We start from the raw sequence: 20,912 nt of genomic DNA, 5'->3' as shown, positions 1-20,912 counted from the left end.
AGTTCGGCCGTATTAAAAAGAATTTTACAGATTTCTTTTTCCCTTACAGTTTCATAGAAATATATGTAGAAATATTGAAAGTAAAACGAATTTACATATTAATCATGCTCTTTCTTTTTTGATACTTTACGAAAATACGTTCGGTTTTGCGTAATGGATATTGCTCTTAAAAAAATTATATAATAAGTACATTTACGAGTATTATTATTTCTTGTACATTGAACAGATCCTCACTCATATGTCTTTCTTATTTATTTTCCGTTCCAGCCGAAGACAACGTGAACAACCATCAGATATACCATAATTGTTATGGTACTCGTTAACATGATGGGAAATCCTACCCTGCAATGCAATCGAAACAATCACGCACTTTAATTACACAGCCTTTAATTACGGAAAGTGACAAGTCACAATGTCTTCGAAACGCGGTGACATATTTTTATTAATCGTGACGTCATGGTTTCACTTACCTGAAGAATTGCATGAAATTGAATTTATAACCGTGTTGTTCCGCGAGGCTACTGCAAATAACATTGGCAGTAGCTCCAATCAAAGTTCCATTTCCTTTAAACATATTCACCTGAACAACTGCTAGTCATGCGAACAAAATTGGCGCTCTTCGTTTGAAAGCATCAATTTTCGAGGCATGATCTTTGATTATCGTTACTTCAACGCGATCGTGTAAATATATTGAGAAAATCATGATGCTGTACAAAGCTCGAAAAATGATTTTATGTTTGAGATAAACTTTGCAGTTTTAGATTAATTGAGAGACCATTGAGGTCTAGAAAATTTCTTACCTCCCAAACAAGCTCCAAACGTCAGTGCCCATATTAGAGGTTGCATAGGCAAGCTGAGCTCGCGATTTTGGGCAAGATTCGTCGCGATTCTCACCATCATAGTGGTGAGTGATACATTGTCAACGAAACAGCTAGCCAAAGCCGACACCCAAAGCATCAGTAATATAGCAACAGCTAATCGAGACTCCTCGTTGACCGATAGAATAAAATCCTGCGTCTTTTGACCGATCCACGAGATGATACCCAAACGTGAAAGAGCCTAAGGAATTTGTTCAAATGCTATTAAACTTCTCAACGAATTCCTTTTAGTCTAAAAAGACTCCATCTCGAGGAGTCTACATTCGAATTGGCAAGAATTTTTATAGAGTTTTTCTTGTACTACCTCCATAAGAATAAATAACGATGCAAAAAATAACAAAGTGCCCCATTCAACGCGCGCCATGAGGCCATCGAAATCTTGATTATCGACTAGTATCAAAAGCAGCAGAACGCCGAGTAAGGCGATCCAGCCCAAAGACACATGTAAATGAAGTAGACTGTGTAGGAAAAAGATTGTGATCACGAAAGCCAACACGCATCCAGATTTTACCAGCAACCACTTATCTCTAATAGGATACTGGAAAAAAAAAACACGAAATACTGCGATTAATGATTGAAGCATGATGAAGCTCGTGAAAAATGAAAGATTATCCAGCTTGCCTTTTCTTGTAATTCCTCAAGCGTGGTCTTGTACTTCTCTAACGCCGCGCTTCCTGTTATTAGCTTCTTCTTTAGCTGCGACAACAAACGTTTCACTTTCTTCAGCAACGTTTCCCTCACCAAATTTTCATCCTTGCTGTAAGTGGACAGACTCGCTGCCGCTCGTTGCCAAATAACAATCGTATGCCTCAATTCCTGTGAATAAACAATCATGCGCAACATCATAATTTATTTTCTAAATTTTTTGAAGTGGAAACTTACTCTGAAGAATAAAAATTGAGCATGTCTTTTTGAGAAAGAGTGGCTTAATTTTCAACTTTTAAAAGTAAGATTTTTATTCTTCAGAGACAGAGACTCATTGTAAAAGTTTTAGACAGTATACTATACATTCAGAAAGAAATAGCAATTATAAGAAAGAATGATTTATTGAAATATCTAAAAATTTAGTTAAATACAGATCTGAAAATAATTTTTTGTTGGACTATTAAAATATTTATATAGGATGCTGAAATTGATTGCCAAAATGTCAAAACTTTTTGTAGCATTTTTCATTATACTTAAGTTTTCTATGTAGTTGCTTTGATAATCCAATAAAATTATTTTCAAATCTACCTAAATTTTTAGATACTTTAATAAAATCAATCTTACCTTTTAACAATAAGATTTATTTATATTAAAATAAATTAAATTAATATACAGTAAACAAAATTAATATACAGTTGAAAAAACTGTTTTATAACTATAATAAATATAAAGTAACTATATACACATTAATTCTACAATAAAACTTGTACAGTTATCACTTTTATGGTTGCTACCATTGTCTGAACTTCTTGCACGTTCATTTTTCGCATTGAAGAGAATAAGACAAAAGATAAATCGTGCAAGAAGTCGTTCAGTCCTAGGTATGGAAAAAGAAGGCCTTTTTTGTCTGAATATAATTTATTGGAAGTTTGGCGTATTATACCTGTACGTCTTGCGGCTCATCGAATCTAAGAACTGCGACATCTCGAAAAATGTAGCGGATTTGCGCACTAACTATAATCAACACCAATATCACGCCGATACTCATGTGCAAAACAAATGTACTAAAATCAATTTCCTACGACATAATTATTTGTTAATTATCAGATCAACTAAAGACGTTATCTTCTATTTCTGTGCGGGCAATATAGCATATTCGTGTAACTCACGGCGTTTTTAACATCCTGATTGGAAGCGATGATGACATTCGACGGATCGCCGATCGGTGTCGTACTACTTCCTATGTTGGAATAAATTACCATAGCAGTCAGGATTGGTACTGGATTCAATTCCATTATCTCGCATAGTCTAATAGTTACCGGAGTCATTAATAATATGGTCGTCACATTATCTAGCAATGATGACAAAAACGCAGTGAAGAAGCAGAGGGCCATTATCAATGGCCACAATCTTCCGGCGGTTATCTAAAAATGAAAGGTGAATAAAGGTACCTCAAATTCAACTTTTTTTTTACTTTGTTGACATGTACCAATGTGTTCTTTTTCTCACTTTGTAAGCATAAACTGCCAGCCAGTCGAATACTCCAGTTTCGGCGATGTTGGCAACCAGTATCATCATCGAGAACAGTAACAGCAGCGTATCCATATCTATCCAAGAGATAAGTTCGCTCATACTCGGACGCTAAAGTACAAAATGCCAAATGGAAAAATGATTTTGTTGAAGTATCTAAAAATGTAGCTAGATATAAATAGCTGAAAATAATTTTGTTGGGCCATAAAATAATTACGTGAGAATCTCAAGCATGATATGAGCTACCAATCAGTTTTAATGTTCTAATCATTATTTTCATGATTTAACAAAATTATTTTCAGATCTATAACTAAATTTTTAGATACTGTAAAATCATCCTTTTAGTACACTTTTTATATTTCTCTTTTAAAAGATTCCGTCATAGAAATTAAAAGAGCGTGTATTTGCGATACCTCATTTAGAGCCGCCAATATTGCGATGGACATCGTGGATGCCAGCATAGCAGCTAGAGCTTTATGTACTACCTAATTCGGTCAAACATGAAGCATTCGGGAATAAATACATTATTAAGAATCTTTATTTTAGACTGCATATGTGAGAAACACAATTAATATTAGAAATTTAAAATGTCTTTACAGTCGAAACTGGATCTTTATTGCTTTAAATAATTCAATCTTGAATTACTAATATACATTATATATATATATATATATATATATATATATATATATATATATACCTGCATATATATCATATTGTGATCTTTTTCATATTTATAATAAATACATTCTAATTTGCGTACATGATTTACCTCGAAAATTATCAGGATGTATAAGATAATCAAGACAACAGCGGCAAGCGGTATACCGATATCGACATTTATTGGCGATGAATCGTAGCCTATCGAAAGCGAAAGAATAGACTTCGAATTCGTGCGCAGATTGATGAACATTATGCCTTGCGATAGAGTCCTATAAACAAAACATTTGCTAACAAATTCTGAGATATCATACTGCATGTGAGACTTTTAAATATTTCCGTTTTGCCAACAAAATTTGTAATAAATATTTTGCAAAATTCATTTTCATTAGATTTGAATAATAGCAAAAATATAAGATAACGTACTTGCTATCAGCTTTTATATGGAAAATCTTCCGATGCTTCTGGTCGGGGAAAATGCTCGCCAAATTTTCAGGTAGTACCGGCAAAATCCACACATCACTTACGTTCTGCAATTAATGATTGCAAATATAGTATGGTGTAGCTAGTTTATAATTATCCAGTAAATAAATGCCCAGTCGATACCAACAAAAAGTAAAATAACATAATTAGTGTTATAATTATATGATAGTGATGAAAGGAAATGTACGTTAGGTTTATTATTTAATTATGGCTGTGATGATATAAATAATGAATGGCAAGAAAGTACATGGTAGAAAGTTACATAAAGACAGATATTAGAATTTATTGAATATGAGACGTGCGACGAAGCAATGGATGGATGAATGAAGTAAGAAATATTTGTGAACTATAATAAATCCCTTTTTTAATTATTCTGTCTAAGCTGAAGAGAAATAAATATTCGTGTTATAATTTCACACAATGTAACTGTATGTAACATCATGTGTTATATTACATTTATATTTTTGAATACGAAATTACATTGATGTTACGTTACTTTTAATTTGCTGACTAAGCATTTCAGTAGATTTAGCTATTTAAATAAATATACGCGATATACATTCAATATAATCAAAATTAATTAATTTTATGAAATGTATGTAAAAGAATATTTGTGATAAGCATTTGTTTATGTGACTGATTTCTTTTCTTCTTTCTCTGTTTCAGGCTTGGCTGGATTTGACTTCGTGTTTTTTTTATATAAACATAAGAATAATTTTGTACGCATTTAAAGCTATCACCTTCAAATTCTTCGAATCAGTAATGGAGAAACGTGAATTGGTTTTTCTGTCCACCAGAACCTGCAGCCATACCATCAAATAACATATAGATAAATTCGCAGATAAATACTGCTCGTGTTTTCGTAACGGCAGCAATGGTCCTTTCACCGTTACGCTAATCAAGGTATTTGTAACATGTTCATTGATTCGATAATCTATATAATCGTTATAAGGAGAATATTTTGAGATTGATTGATATTATATTATTTATGGAAATTTTGTCTCCTCATCTTGCTCAAAATAGACAAAAATTCGCAGTTTGATTTTTCATAATTGACTAGAAGGATACTCGTACTTTCTCTGCTAGATACAGAAAGCTGATGCATCGTCTCAATCCTCTCGTTCTTGAACATCAGTATCATCTGCAATATGAAGCAACGTGAGATTTATTAATTGATCACATCGATCTGATGGTTTTCTTACTGTGAATAGAAGCCAACAACAGGAGAGTATGATTAATTTTATGTAACGGCAAAAAGGCTTCTGTCTCTTCTGTATTTGCACATCCTGTCCGTCTTCGTCGACGTTCTGATGTTGTATGCTGCGAAGATACCATTAATTATTATTACATCCGTTTGTTCTGAGAATACGTAGGATCTTGTTAAAGTTCCCCCGTGATATATAGATTTACCTGATTGATGTCGCGGATGGCATTCCAAGAGACATGTTGACAACTAGACATTCTTTCTTCACGCAGTCCAGAGATCTGGAAACACGTTATCTTTTGTTATATAGAAATCCTTTTTCATCGATTTCTTAGGCTTATTTTGCTCACCTCGTTTCCGTTATTCGATCACATTCTTTCTGAAAGATCGCCAAACTCGGATCCAGGCGAATCGCTTCTGGTAGTTGACTCCAGGCGCGGAGCACCTCTTCGGAGATTTGTCCGAATATCACAGAGCTCGAAACGGAGGAGGAGGAACTGATCGGGCTACACATAACTTTGGGAATATTTGTCATAGAATTATGTCCAAATTACAATTGATTTCAGAACTATAGACATGAGTTTCTAAGGAACCCGAACATTTCAAGCTGCTAGCGTTTTTAAAAGTTTTAATTGTGTATGCTTTGTAATTTAATAAGTGGAATTTTAATGAAAAATTATAAAATTAATGAAAAAATTAAAATTTTATTGAATTTTAATCTTAAAATTGTTTTATGATGCCTGGCATTTGTCTAGAAAATAAATACCGTAAATGTAGATGACTTGGGACAATGCAGTTAACAATGCAGGGACTTGGAACAGCATATACTTTTGTTAAATTCATATAAATCAATCAATATAAATCAATCTTAGTATCCATGAGTTTCTAAAGAAAGTTTAAATTTCAAATTTTCTTTAATGACTTATGAATGGATATCACGACTGAATTTAACAAAAGTTCTGTCCCAAGTCATCTACGGTACATTACCAGAGTTGTGTATAGGAAATTTCCCATTGAGAGATTCATTGTATGATCCGCCTATGTAAAACTACAACATCAAGTCCTGAAATTGAAATAAACAGATTTCGTAATTCTTCAATATACCTGAATTGTTACGGACGTGAGAATTCGGCTTGAGGTACATCTGTGGCGGATTAGATTCGTCGTCACTCGTATCATTTTGTGACATTGTAGGAATTATTTCAATCTGTCGTTATCGTCTCTCTTATTATATATAAATTTTTAGTTAAATTAAAATATTAGTTTTATTAAACTTAATTCGCACGCATTTGATGTATACGATGCCGCGCGCTATGTTGCGCCTCTGAAAACACTACTGACTGTAGGCATTGTTTCACTTGTATTTACAAGATTCTCAGAGGTCACTTTATAGATTATTTACATTTTACAATATAACATGGAATATATAGAAATTGGAATTATATTATATAAAGTGTATTATGGAAAATTATTTATCAGAATGTAAGCTTTGTTCTTTAACGCTTTAAAGTGGAATCTCATTCTAAAGAATAAAAATTGAATTAATTTTGAAAAAGAGTAAAATTCTTTCATTAAAAAGATTTAAAGAATAAGAATGAAGACTCCACAAATATGAAGATTTTTACTATTCATGAAAAATAGCATTATACATAATAGTATTAAAATAAAATAGAAATGTAAGAAATAGTTTTCAGGCATTAATAGCTTCGAACAATCATGCTCGTGGAGAAAAATTAAACATATACGTTTGAAAAATAATTTTATTATAGTAATAATATTATTATATAATATTATATAATACAGAAATTCATTATAATTTTATTATACGATTTCGTGTATTAACATTGTGTCAATTATGATTAAAAATCAATCATTTTTTATACTATCAATTAGCTGAAACAGTACAATGCAACTGTGTGATCACACAGTGATTAAATTATCACACAACCAAAAGATTATTCTATAACTCTTAATGATTGTAATTGTAGCGTTACAGTGTGTAGTTGTTGTGCAGTTTTTTTATCATATATAAAACTGAGCAATTGACATATGACAATGCTACTGTTACAGTCAATAAGAGTTACAAGCCTCTAAGTATATAACGTTGAACTCTACGAATTCATATACTGAAAAAAATGTTTGGTTGAAAATATAAACGAACTAGAAAATTCTGATCATTTCACAATTTTGATTATCTCAAGTAGAGTTATAATAGATTCAATCAAAAAATTCTGATTTATCTATTTTCAATCAGAATTCCAATTAACGTAACCAATCTATCGATACATAAAAAAAAATATTACTAATAATTAATATATAAATATTAATATTAATACTTTTATACGTTGAAAAATATAATTATAATCACATATAAAAAATAAGAGCATAAAAAACCACAGCACAAGTTATAGTTTGTGATATTTAATTATTACTACATTAATTAAAACATTAAACGTTTCGGCCACAATCTGGCCATCTTCAGTAATTCAATAATATTCTTAAAACGCAGAGTTACATCTAGTTGACATTAAATTCAACAGTCGAAAGTTGTAATTAAATAAACATGTTCTTTTATATGTGAAGATGCTTCATACAGTAATGTTACAACGTCAATTGTCATATCAAGAAAAGTGTAGAACAAGAATTTCCAGATTCTGTTTTACAGCAAAAAACCAAACGATGAATCTCGATTATTTCTTTTACCCAGTTAGAATTTTGTCGTGACATTATGTGTTGTTATTTTGAAAAATAACATGTAACATTACTGTATGAAGCATCTTCACATATAAAAGAACATGTTTATTTAATTACAACTCTCGACTGTTGAATGTAATGTCAACTAGATGTAACTCTGCGTTTTAAGAATATTATTGAATTACTGAAGATGGCCAAATTGTGGCCGAAACGTTTAATGTTTTAATTAATGTAATAATAATTAAATATCACAAACTATAACTTGTGCTGTGGTTTTTTATGCTCTTATTTTTTATATGTGTTAATATTAGAACCACGTTAGTTTCAAGATATATTTTATAATTATAATCAATTAACAATCTCATACATATGATATTAACGTGTAAAAATACTATATACAGTTGAAAAGATTAAAAATAACTCAGACATTCATCAGGCATTTTTTGCACATATTTTATAAATATGATACAATAATCTTAGTTATATTACATCGCACTGTGCTACGATCGCATGATAACGCGTCTCTTGTTCTCGTATACATTATTTTAAAAGTCTTTAGCGACAGACGAGCAGTTTTCATGTGTCAATCAGTTTTCTCTGAACACTTCCCTTGTTTTTCTCCGCGGCGTTGATCGAATTTTGCCGAATGATATCTTGCAGATTTCGCATTTCATACTTTTCCATCGTGTAGTTGTATCGGCAGTAGCACCAATAAACCACGGTGACTCCCATGTAGGATCCCAGGGCGACGTTCGCCGATAGATGTGCGCGACTGGTGAACATGAAGGTGCCCAGGCCGGCCGCGAGACCGCTGTAAATACCGGACAGCATACTCTGCTTGAAACAGGGGATCCTCCTAATGTCTCGGCCGAACAGCATCACCGCCTTGGACTCATCTTCCTCGTCCAAATTTTGGACGATCGCATTATCTACGTTACTCATAATAATACCAACGATTTTACGTAATCTTCAGGAGGTTCACGAGCGAGACATAAAGTAAGGTTAAGCTGGAGTTATAATAGTCGTAATATCTTTGCACTCTTTGCACTTTGTGCTCCTACCTTCTCTTTCTCCAGGTCGAACGCTGATTGGCCACGGCGACGACATGCGGGGTGCAGGGCGCCGGGGACGTCGCACGACGCATGTTCCGTGCTATCGAATCCGAGTGACAGGTGGTGCGGCTCAGCTCGGCTCGGCTCAGCTCGGCTCTCAATCCCGTGCGATGCACACACTTGGTACGTGATCGTTGGCGTGAATAACACGATCCGTCGTGCACCGTCGTGGACGTTTGACATTACTGCCGAAAAGCGTGGCGCACCACTCTGCGCCTGTCCTTTCAAGGGAAATCAACGAGAGAGGAGGATACTCTACGGTCCTGTCACGTCGCACACGTCGCGAGGACGCGAGTTGCGTGTTACTCCGAAAACGGCACCCGGGACACCCGTCGTCATCCGTCCAAATTTGTGTAAATCGCGGTGACATGCACGCACGATCACCCGTGCGTCGCTGCTCGTAGGTGCTCCACCCCTCCCCCGTGTTCAGTTCCTACGATGTGTACCACGTATCCACGCGACTCACCCGGGAGATTCAGCTGCAGAAGAGGTAAGAGTTGTCAGTTTCGACTTTGGCATTGTGTGTGTCCCTCTGACACGATGACACCGTAACACGGGGTCGATCGCGATGTCCCTTAACCTTACCCATGAAAACAATTCAAGTAACACCGCGGGAAGCTCATGTCACACGTCACACGTATGCATTGAAGATTGAGAAGTGTGAATTAGAGATGTTAGAATTCGACTAATTAGAACAAAATGACTAATTAGAATTAAAATTATCTTACTGGTAGAATTCTAATCTTCAATTCATCGTTAATCTTTCATGCCTAGTGTGACATGGCCTCTATATAGCACAGAAGCTCGCAGCAAAATTGTTACAAAGTTGCAGTGTTACTACAATATTGCTGGAACATTGCAATATTGTTGGAATGATTTGTGCTGTACAGTGTTAATGTTAATGTTAATATGATATTGTTGGAACGTTGCAATGTTGCTGTAATATTGCTAGAATGATCTGTGTCTTGTATTAATATTAATGTGATATTGTTGGAATGTTGCAGTGTTGCTGTAATATTGTTAGAATGATCTGTAATATACTTTCATTACAGAAGTTTGCAACAACATTGTTACAAAGTTATAGTGTTACTGCAATATTGCTGGAATGATGTACAACACAGTAGCTCACAATAATATTGCTGCAACGTTGCAATGTTGTTGTAATGTTACTGAAATGATTTTTACTGTATTTATATAAGAAGCTTGCAATATTGCCGGAATGATCTGCACCTATATGGGTATGGTGCAGTCCTAGCACAAATTATTTCAACAGCAGCTAACACTGCAGTAACATTAGAAATGTTGCAGCAATGTTAAGCTTCTGTACTATATAAGGTTCTGGAGCTCGCGATTCTGAATGCGGGTCTGAACTTTCGAAACTGGCTGTGCAAATTAAATCCGCGTCACATAAATAAACTGAAGGTGTGTATAAACGTACGTTCAACGGTGCGTTACGTCATCAAACCGCGAAGCACTTTTGACGGATGCTGTTCCAAAAGATAATAATTGATGGTGAGAGATAAGACGAGTTCACGACAATTGTCTTGTCATTTGCGGAATAAATTGCCAGAGATAGTAATAGATTACGTTTCGGAGTATACGCACTTATGTTTTGTTTCTGTAGTCTTTATTTTTGTGATACCTTTTATCGGAAGCCATCCTTTGTCCGACGATAAAATTGAATAAGATTCACTTTGGAAGAACGCGCGTCTGAAAACGAGAAGGCGGTGAAGCTTTTCGATCCTCCCATGAAGCTGGACGACTTTATTTTTTTCCAGTGTATTCGAGATTACTCTACGGCAGGCCAAGCATAAAACCGCCTAAGGGATTTTCGTTTCTGTGAGTAAGGAATCGCGGAGACGCGGTGACATCATTTAGAAATTCGCATACGCTTTTAATTCGGGGGAAAGGAAGAGGCGCATGCACGTTATTTCCTCGCATTATTAACCACGTCTTTCTTGCTCTCTCTCTCTCTCTCTCTCTCTCTCTCTCTCTCTCTCTCTCTCTCTCTCTCTTCGCTATCTATCCTTTTCTGCTCCTTTTACTCTCGATCTCAATGGGAAGTATTATTTCATTCACGACGGAACAAGATACGAAGATCCAAAGAATTCACAAAAGCAAGAAGCCGCGAGTCAGGGAAATCAAGGAAGGATTCTCGAGGAGAGATTCACATCTCTGGACATCCCAGAGATCTAAAGTTCAATATAAGTTCAAACAGACAGTAATTCGCTGTTTTTCTAGGAGGCTGTTGCAAGCTAAAGAATTGGCAAGTAATGCGAAACAAACGATCGGAGTCAACGGGGTTATTGTCCCGTTTGTGTATTGTGGAAGTCCCTCGTGATCTTTTTTGCGACGAGCGCTGATCGTGTTTGCCTCCCAGGAGGGACTAACGTAATGAAATCGTCGCGTCGATTAAGGGAATTACCTGCACCTGCAAAGGCATCTCCGGTGCCCGCTAACATTCCACACTAACGGTAAGCCGAGATTTTGCGCGAGAGCCGAATGCGGCACAAGAAAGGTCAGATTCCATGCATTTACGACGCGAGAGGCACCAACCGCGATCGCTTACCCGTTGCTTCGTATGGGGAATCAAAAACGTTCATCCGAAATCATCAGGTTGCTGTCGAAAATTTTACGATATTTTGCCGAATGCATTGACGGATCCAGAAATTTGTTAGGGGAAGAGAGGAATCCATTAGCATACTGTAAACAAAATTTTTTTGAGATCAAATATGAAAAGATAGAATATTAAATTATTATATTAAAAAGTAACTTATTTAACTTCATAATAAAATCATATTTTTAAAAAAATGTCAAAATCGTTTCAACCAAAAAAAAAATGATTTTGAAGAAATCAAACATATTGTGAAACCAAAATAACAAAAATAACGTTTGATCATGTTAAGAATATATTCTTTTTGCTGATATTATTTAATAAATCAATAATTTTCTGTCAAATTAAAAAATAGTTTTTTTCCTTTTCTGAGGAACTTAATTTGTTTAGTTGTGTCATTTTTGAAGTAAGGAAGCGATATGTCATTATTCTGTATTTTACACCTTATCTTGGGTTTTAACATCATTATATAGGCTGTTTTTTTTTTAAGAGACACAAACACCTATCTTTTTTTATTCAATGAATGACAAAGATAGAATGACACATACCTATATTGACTGTATCTCCCAAAAGGAAAACATTTACCATTTTACATTATCTTAGGTATTGACGTCTCCATATCTTTGACAATAAGTTTCTTACTCCTTCGCTTCGGATCTCGGAAAATCTTCGAATTTCAGAATTATTTCTCTTTATTCGGCGATCCCACGAGACGTTATGGAACGCGGAACACGAGCTAATGTAATCCGCAATGCTCTCTACGACAAATCGGGCCAGTGCCATTTATTGTCCTACATTTGGAGATCGTGCTGGTCACCTTTCACCATCTATGCGATGCATTTCAAATAAAAATCCTCGGACGCTTCTTATAGTATGTCTTTCGAAGTTGATAGTCTTGTTATTTCAAATAATCATCCTCATGCGAAGGAAGCTAGGACAAATAGTCGCTCTGAATGTTTTGCAGTAAAAATTAATTATTTTAGATATATCGTCGCGTTGATAGAGAAATAATAAATAACAGAAATAAAAAATTAGCATTTTTGAAATAATGAAAGGAAATCAACCCTTAAAACTAACATATTTTTGTGGAAAGACGACACATTTATGGATACATTATATTGATATAGATATTATATTGATATAGAAGTGTCACAACTTTAATAAGGAATGAAATTTACACAATCTTATATGTTGCAGTGTTTGAATTTCGAAAACTCATGACATAGTTTTAAAGAATATATTATAATTGAAAGTATAACGCGGAAAGCAAATTAGTATAACATTAGAAAGGAAGTTATGTACAATCGTTATCTTGATTAAAACATCGTTCTAATTTAGAAAGGAAAAAATGCTTTACTGAAAAGTTACTTAATTTTGAGACGTGTCACTTTATTTTTATCAACACAGTGAGTACACGGAAAGAATGATTTTACTGAAATACTTAAAAATTTAACTAGATATAGATCTGAAAATAATTTTTTTATATATAAAATAGAGATATGTGAATAAATATAATAGAAATGTATGAAATAAATATAAATGTATAAAATATATGTAAAATAAAAAAAAATAACATAATATAAATAAATGTAATATAAAATTTAAATAAAAAATATGTATACACACATACATTTATATTTACATAACGGTATTAATGATAGTCATCTTGCGAGAGATTGAATGTTTAGAGAGTCATTGCTATCGTATTCGCTTGTGGGTCAATTCCCATCTACGTTCGTTCTGTGCCGAATTTTCGACGAGAGCGACGTTCGAGAGAGATTCGGGTCTTTAAAATCCGTGTCCTATTTTCCGGTTTAGCACAATCGTTGCCCTTATAACGTAGATTTATCTTGCCGTGAATTTATCGATAGTCAAATGATGCCATTAGAAGGATTAGAAGGATTATTTTATTAAACGTTTCTCTTCCATTAAAGTAATTTATATATACTTATTTCTACATGACTTTCTTTTTAACTATTTTTACAAGATCTTTTATTGCGGCAAAAAAATCCGAGTTCCAAGCAAAAGCCGCGTTTTATACATATTTCTTGGAATGTTTTTTCCTTCGCGCTTCGCTGCTAATGTCTCTTCTTTGGAACATTCTGTATATCGCAACACTGGCGTATCTAATGGGGACGCGAGTTCGGTTCGTGACCTGCAAGATTGAGAACCGGTGCCGTAACGCGAAAGGTAATCATAGATGATGTACCTCGGCATACCTCGACCAGTGCCTCTGGTTAAATCGCGCATTTTCTCCTTTCAACAGAGAAATAGGCTTTATCGATCAGCGCGGAACTTTTCCCGGACTTACATGTTACTTCAGGTGGTGGTACTCTGTCTACTTCTTGGTACCCTGGCTGCATATATATATTCTTCCGCTATTTATACTTTCTTTTCACTTAATGATTTTCGCTTCTATCAAATGAAGATTCTCCATCGATCAACTGCGAGCTGAAATGTTAATGAAAGCGAATGGGGAGGCAGGTGTACAATAAGGATGGGAACTGTTATACGCACAGTTTAAACTCTTTCCGTTATATACGTGTCGTTGTCGATGGTATGCGGGCGTATAATGTATTAAGGGAAAAACTTTTGTCTATCTACTAATTTACACGGAGGTATCTTGGTGTCTCCAACTTTACGTGCTCTCCTCTAAATGGCTTTAACAATTAGCGTAAGCGCACGAACGCGTATTTACAGAGTACTCGTACTTTTATTAATGTATACTCTCTTATATGAACAGCATTTGGTGTTGGGATAAGGTTGGCGGATCTATATGGGGCAATGCGTGTCTCGTAAGGCGGGCGCCGTCGTCGCAGCATCCGGTCATCACAATTCACCCTCGTACCGTATCATGGACAAGACCCAGAAACAGGTGAGCTTCTCACCATCTCAACATCTATGCGATGTCGTCGCTATACAAGGTGTTTTTTTAAATAGACATATCATATAGCGTTATCTCTAATTAAAAATTGAGTCGAAAAGTCCTTTACAATTTTGCAATTTTTGCAATGATTGACGAAATATTTTATTTCTAAATATTACCGAATAAGGCACGTATCCGGCCTAATCATTAACTATCACAAAAATTGCAAAATGGAAGAAGATTTTTTGACTCAATTTTTAATCAAGAATAGCGCTATATGATTTAAGAAACATCCTGTAGAGCCACTTCAAATGCGATAAAGGCTCCTCTCTAAAACTTTGAAAGTGAATCTCATTTTGAAGAGTAAAATCTTACTTTTAAAGATTAAACCACTCTTCTTTAAGACTGACTTAATTTTCATTCTTTAGAATGAGATACCATTTCATAAGAATTTAGAGAGTATACAAGTTGTTTAAAATTTATATTTCTTTATAATAAAGTGAAATATTTAGAATGAAATTCCACTTCAAAGAATTTAGAGAGTGCGTGCAGCAGAAAAAACAGTTTTGCAACTGTAGGATTCTTTAATCAGGGAAATTTGCCATAAATCAAGGAAATCAGAGAAAATCTGCAAAATTAAAATTCTTGGCTTTAAATGATATTAATATGCACATATCATACCTACGTAATTTTGGAGTGCTACCAATTTAACAATTCAACGCAAGCAGTGTTAACAACATTAATAGTAATTTACATTACTGTATTAAATTGCTCTTTTAACAAAATATTTGACGGTTTCTGAATCAGGACGAAAATATAAAAAGATTCAAAATATTATTGAAAAACAGGGAAAAATCTGGAATTTTATCTAGAAAAATCAGGGAAAAATTATGGAATTTTAGGAATTTGTGACAACTCTATTTAATATGACTGGTTTATATTCACACACAATAAGCAAATCGTCCAGCAGATTGGCAGTTCAATGAGAAAAGTGCAACAGTATCATTTTTTATGTTTGCATTAAGCTCGTGTTTAGAGCTGATCTGACATAATTTGATAGCAGATTGACGGTAAAAATCGAGTAGTTTGTCGAATATAGATCCTGCTCGATTTCTACTGCCAATCTACGTCAAATTATATACGAACTTTTTCAATGAAAAGCACGCTGTTCAAACAGATTTAGCTGACTAGATACATTTAGATCCAGAAAAACTAAGGATAAATCTCGTAGTAGTAAAGAATCTTACAACAGTTGCAAAGCTACTTCTTTCTATCGAACGAAATCAATAACATCGACTGCACCGATGGACGTTGAACTTCAAGGTCCACGTTCATCATCGACATCGAGTGTGTCCCTGACTTCCGCCGTTATTGCATTTACGCAATATCCACGAGGGATCGCTTACGTACATATGCATGTATGAATGTGCTATGCCAAGTATCACGTATACTCAGCATGTACGCGTATAGCGGAAAAACCAGCTGATCGCACGGACGGCTAGGCTGAAGGCCACGTCGAGGTTCAACGCCCTTTCTCAAATGCGATTCTACTCGCAACGGGATCGCGCTTCATCCATGAATAGATCATTCGCGCGCATCCGTGTCGCCAAACCACCTTGCAACCTGTTCAGTTCCTTTCTGTAAAAATGATAGCCAGCGACGCGTGACCGAATATTGCGTTCAACGTTTCACTGCAACACGAAGGCGTTGAATAACGATAATTTTCGCTATCTTTCGACATTGTACCGCACATCAGTTTCATTTCACACGATCAAATGCTCGAGCATGCAGTTTCGACGCAAATATTACAATTATTATCGTCGATCCTCTTTTTTTATAATTCGCGATTGAAGTCTACGCTTTCATATATGATTTGCAGATAAACGCCGCGTAATCACTCGCATGCTCGAATGCCTCCTTTAACGATGAAACTAAGAATAATTCGACTATCGAACGTATCCCGTTGTATCCTGTAAGTTATATCGATCTCCACTTTCGCGGCTCGCATTAACTTTCTCATGCACGAATCGCGACGAATTAATTATCTTCGAACGGACATGACACGTCATAAATCGCTTTAAAAGCGATTACGTTGCCTAGACTTGCACTTCATTCTGTCCAGTGTCGATGCACTGGAGTAGATAAATATAGTCTTATAGAAAATAGCCTTCACATATTTGAGTTAATTGATAATACCTTTGAGGCTTACACAGGTACTTTTTTTTAAAAGTAGCTACGTGATTTGCTTTGCGTCTTGATACATTATTAAACGCCGACGTTTTGCGAATATTGCAGTTCATTGATCCTGATACTGATCAGTATCACGTTGCTTCTCGTTCTGATAAAATGAACCACAATGTTCACGAAACGTTGGCGTTTAATGATGTATCAACACGGAGAGAACGATTTTGCTGAAGCATCTAAGCTGGATACAGATTAGCTAAGATATATTATAGATCTGAAAATAATTTTGTTAAATCATCATGCTTGAGGTTCTTAGATATTATTATAATCGTCTGACAAAGTTATTTTCAGATTTATATCTAGCTGAATTAGATATTTCAGTAAAATTGTTTTTTCCATGAAGATGACCCGCAAACCACGTTTCTTATATAATCGTTCGCGAAGGTATATTTAAAAGTAATCGGCAAATGTTGCACGAAAAGAACAATTTTGTTGAAGTATTTAAAAATTTATAGCTAGAGATATAGATGAAAATAATTTTGTTGGATCATCAAAATAATCAGAATCTTACTTTTGTTATTCAAGTAGAGCATTCTATATAATTATTTGGATAATCTAACAGAATTATTTTCTGATCTATGGGGGGTATTCATAATCCGTTCTCATTTTAAGATCGTTTTAAGTAATATCTTAAGATGCTAATACGGCTTTCTGGCCGGTAATCATCAGTTAAATTTTTATACACTTCAATAAAACCGTTCTTTTCGTGTAAAGAGTCAATTCACGTCTCTTCGCATCTCTAGGAATCCGTTAAGTCGTGCGAATTTCAGCACCCAACTTATTGTAATTCTTTTATACGCACGCGAATCAATCAATGTTTATTCATTAATAGATATTTATTCATTAATCGTCGCTAGTTTTCACAATCAGGACGATCCCGCTTCTCAAACGGTTTCATTGAGGTTTATTCTTTTAACAAAACCCTCGTATGTTTCTTGTGAGAACTTTTATGCTCACTCGGGGAACATACCGCGGTTCACGCGACCGATCTCGTTTCGGCCGACGACGACGACGACGTGCTTTCCATTGTTCGTCGTCACGCGTGCCGATTGCATGGCAGCCCCACGCCGGAAACCAGAGAGGCTGGAGAACGTCAGAGAGAACCTGTGGCCGCGGCGCGTGCACGGTTCAGGTGCGAAGAAGGAGAAATCGGAGAGAGAACTCTCATCTTTTCTCCCCATTGTCTCTCCCCACGTTGTCTCGCCTCCTCGCGCACGATCGTGCCGATTCGCACGGCGAAATCACACGCCGGATCAAATGCCGCTTCTTGCTATTGTTTCCCCGATGTCCTCTCGTTAGAAGCTGACGTTTTCAACCGAAGATCTCAGCCGAGATGTCTACGTTTAAAGCGGAAGCTCTTCTTTTCCTTCGTGAAACGGTTGCGCGCGTGTATATATATATATATATGATTGTTGTATACACGAGAGTTTCGATGAACGATGTGGATAAGGAAGTTCGCTCGAGTCATTTCGATCATCTGAACTCTTACCCTTTATCTATGAAACTTCCTTTGTCCGCGGCGTTATCACGACGTAAAGCGCAAAGGCTTAACTATCTTATCAGCAACATCGACTGCAACACGAAAAGAACGGTTAAAGTATTGAAAAAGTGAGCTGATATAGATCTGAAAATCATTTTGTTTGAGATATCAAAATAATTACATACGACTTGCTAGAATATTAAAACTTTTTTCAGTATTATCATCAACATTTAAGCTTTCTACTATAGTTATTTCGACGGTCCAACAAAATCATTTTCAGATGTGTATCTAGCTAGATTTTTAGATACTTCGGTAAAACCGATCTTTTTGTGAAAGATCTTAATTTGAAGAAAATGAAATGATAACAAGATAAAATCTTCGAATTTATTAGGAAATTTTTATTGTATCGATTCACCGATTTATTTGTTCATAAAACTAGTACTTTCTATAAACATTAATACTTATACGGAAAGAATGATTTTGAAGTAAAAAATTTAGCTAGATACATAGTTGAACATAATTTTGTTGAATTATTAAAATAATTACATAGGACAATCTAGTTGCCCAAATATCAAAATTTTTTGCAGTTTTATTCATCATGTTTGAGTTTCCTACATACACAGAAAAATATTCTCTTTCTAAAAAATGATTACTCAATTTGCTTCCTTTCTTTTAAGTAATGGTTATCTTTAATAAATATCGTCGATAATAATCTTATTTGTAATATTTATTATAAAATTCGTTATCATGTACTTAAAACAAGAATTTATTTTCTTTTAAAAAATATTATAAAATTGATCGAAGAAGCTTTTTATAATAATAAGTTAATCGAATTTGTTTTAATTTAATAATCTTGATATCAAACTTACTAGGTTTCAAAATATATTTTGAATAAATTTGATGCTTGATAAACTTATGACAGATTTGCAGACGTATAAACTTTTGTTATATAAATACTTGAAACAAATAATTATTACTTGCTGTCAGGGCTGGACATGTATTTGAAATACTTTTATTTAAAACACAGCAATATAAACATAGCAATATTTTTGCAATACAAGTATTTTAGCGGAACACATAAAATATATGTATTTTATATTTAAAATCGAAAAATTGTCCTTTGTACTTTGTAATTCAAATAATAACATTAATTGTCAATCTTAGTATTTAAAATACAAAATACAAAATACTTTTATATGCTGCCATGAAACACAAAATATAAAATATTTGCATGTGTTGCATTGAAATGATACAAAATACAATTGTCTTACAAATATTATTTTTCAAATAAAAATATTTCAAATTCATGCCCAGCTCTGCATACAATATATATTTTCTATGTGTAATTATTTTGATAGTTTAATAAAATTATTTTCATATCCATATATCTAACTAAATTTTTAGATATTTTAATAAAATCATTTTTCTTTTGCGTATGGCGTTACATAATCAAATCTGGTTTTATATCAAATATTGTCCCTTGATTTAGATTGATTCGCACCATTCTCACGATTCTTTCTGATGAGATACCTAAAACAAATTCGAATAGGAAGTTATTTACGCGAATGAAATAGCTTCGCTTTATCGATTTTTAGACAATTTTCATCGTGTTGCGAACTCCGAAGAACCACTCCTGCTGATAACGAATACGTTTGAACACGTTGAATCATCCAAGTCATATACAGAGTGCGTCTATACCATACAAATGAGAACAATCGGTGGCAGGGATGTGAAATCGATTCGTCTTCAACCCTGACGGAAAGAGTGTGGGACGAACTCGTTTCTATACCGCTTAGATTCAGCTTCGTTGAGTCAGGATACACCTGACCAATGAAAATTAGAGGATCCGTTCGAATTATCTGTCTTTATCAGACCTACGAATAATCTTGAGGTTAAAATGAATCGAACGGATCGGACACACCTCTCGCAATTCTCAAGGAACATCCTGTATACCAGGTAGAAGTTGGGACGTGGGCGCATCCGCAAAATAAGCCCCTGGCTGCGTCGCCGTGAGCACATCGGCGTCGCGACGCCGGCGCAGATGGCCGGATCGATCCCCGTGTTCGCTTTCCTTCGCATCCCGAGCACGACAAGGCCGAAGTCGCGAGGTAACAAGCAAGACGAAGGAAGAGCGAGGAACGCGGGGGTGACGACGACAACGACGACGGAGGGCGACGTCGATGCGCTATCGCTCGTTCCCTCGTCGTCGTATGCCATCCTTACGATGTGACGGATCACGAAGAGAGCTCTGTACCAACCCTTTCACGCGCCTCTTCCGACAAGAACACTTTCCTCGCACTGGTTAAAAATATATATTCGGGGCATGGCGACTTAAAACAACGGTGGACAATCGTCAATCCCCGTGAGAAATCGATCGACGACCGGCCGTGTGACATTGGCCCGGAAGCATTCGTCATGGAGTACCGGTACGGCAGCACGAGATGCGAAGACGACCCGCTGGAAAACGAGAAGGGCATCGGCGTTGCGGTAAGGGATGCACCG

The 20,912-nt window shown here is 35.2% G+C and overlaps 3 protein-coding genes and 1 long non-coding RNA gene across 13 annotated transcripts in view; 1 reads left to right on the top strand and 3 right to left on the bottom strand.

Moving 5' to 3' along the window:
* Positions 1-31: 31 nt before the first annotated feature.
* Positions 32-7,007, bottom strand: LOC105154550 (P protein). Its single transcript, XM_011070160.2, has 17 exons — positions 6,505-7,007; positions 5,751-5,916; positions 5,607-5,681; positions 5,399-5,516; positions 5,265-5,337; positions 4,937-5,130; positions 4,140-4,243; positions 3,826-3,985; positions 3,467-3,538; positions 3,033-3,164; positions 2,693-2,947; positions 2,467-2,601; positions 1,500-1,694; positions 1,183-1,416; positions 801-1,059; positions 471-564; positions 32-342 (listed from the first exon to the last, which is right to left on the bottom strand). Exons 1-17 carry the CDS (start codon positions 6,587-6,589, stop codon positions 252-254), a joined length of 2,442 nt encoding a protein of 813 aa, XP_011068462.1. The 5' UTR covers positions 6,590-7,007; the 3' UTR covers positions 32-251.
* Positions 7,008-8,416: 1,409 nt separating this feature from the next.
* l(3)87Df (cytochrome c oxidase assembly factor COX20 lethal (3) 87Df) lies at positions 8,417-9,036 on the bottom strand. Its single transcript, XM_011070149.2, has one exon. It carries the CDS (start codon positions 9,034-9,036, stop codon positions 8,671-8,673), a length of 366 nt encoding a protein of 121 aa, XP_011068451.1. The 3' UTR covers positions 8,417-8,670.
* LOC105154549 (uncharacterized) overlaps positions 9,021-20,912 on the top strand; it is a 36,633-nt gene continuing 24,741 nt past the window's right edge. For 2 of the 10 annotated variants that reach the window (XM_087407834.1, XM_087407833.1), the window contains exons 1-3: positions 9,026-9,090; positions 9,171-9,696; positions 14,564-14,695. In XM_087407834.1, the coding sequence (XP_087263960.1) occupies positions 14,597-14,695 (99 nt within the window). In that variant the 5' untranslated portion in view covers positions 9,026-9,090; positions 9,171-9,696; positions 14,564-14,596. Of the gene's footprint in view, positions 9,091-9,170; positions 11,046-14,563; positions 14,696-20,428; positions 20,898-20,912 lie in introns of those variants that run through there. The other 8 variants (XM_087407837.1, XM_011070157.2, XM_011070158.2 and 5 more) reach the window with 8 other exon arrangements.
* On the bottom strand, positions 17,748-20,432 carry LOC147909174 (uncharacterized). Its single transcript, XR_015545711.1, has 2 exons — positions 20,332-20,432; positions 17,748-20,233 (listed from the first exon to the last, which is right to left on the bottom strand). It is a non-coding gene; the product is annotated as an uncharacterized LOC147909174 (long non-coding RNA).

The sequence above is a fragment of the Acromyrmex echinatior genome, chromosome 7 (assembly GCF_024713525.1).
Source record: "Acromyrmex echinatior isolate Ae372 chromosome 7, ASM2471352v2, whole genome shotgun sequence".
In the NCBI taxonomy this organism is placed as follows: Eukaryota; Metazoa; Arthropoda; class Insecta; order Hymenoptera; family Formicidae; genus Acromyrmex; species Acromyrmex echinatior.
This window is presented reverse-complemented; position numbering and strand designations above follow the sequence as displayed.

Excerpts from the sequence above, each read along its gene's own strand:
- LOC105154550 (XM_011070160.2), bottom strand. The coding sequence starts at position 6,589 with ATGTCACAAAATGATACGAGTGACGACGAATCTAATCCGCCACAGATG. Across the intron at positions 4,244-4,936 it reads CTGATTCGAAGAATTTGAAG|AACGTAAGTGATGTGTGGAT; the intron begins GTGATAGCTTTA and ends CATTAATTGCAG. Across the intron at positions 565-800 it reads GTTTGGAGCTTGTTTGGGAG|GAAATGGAACTTTGATTGGA; the intron begins GTAAGAAATTTT and ends ATATGTTTAAAG.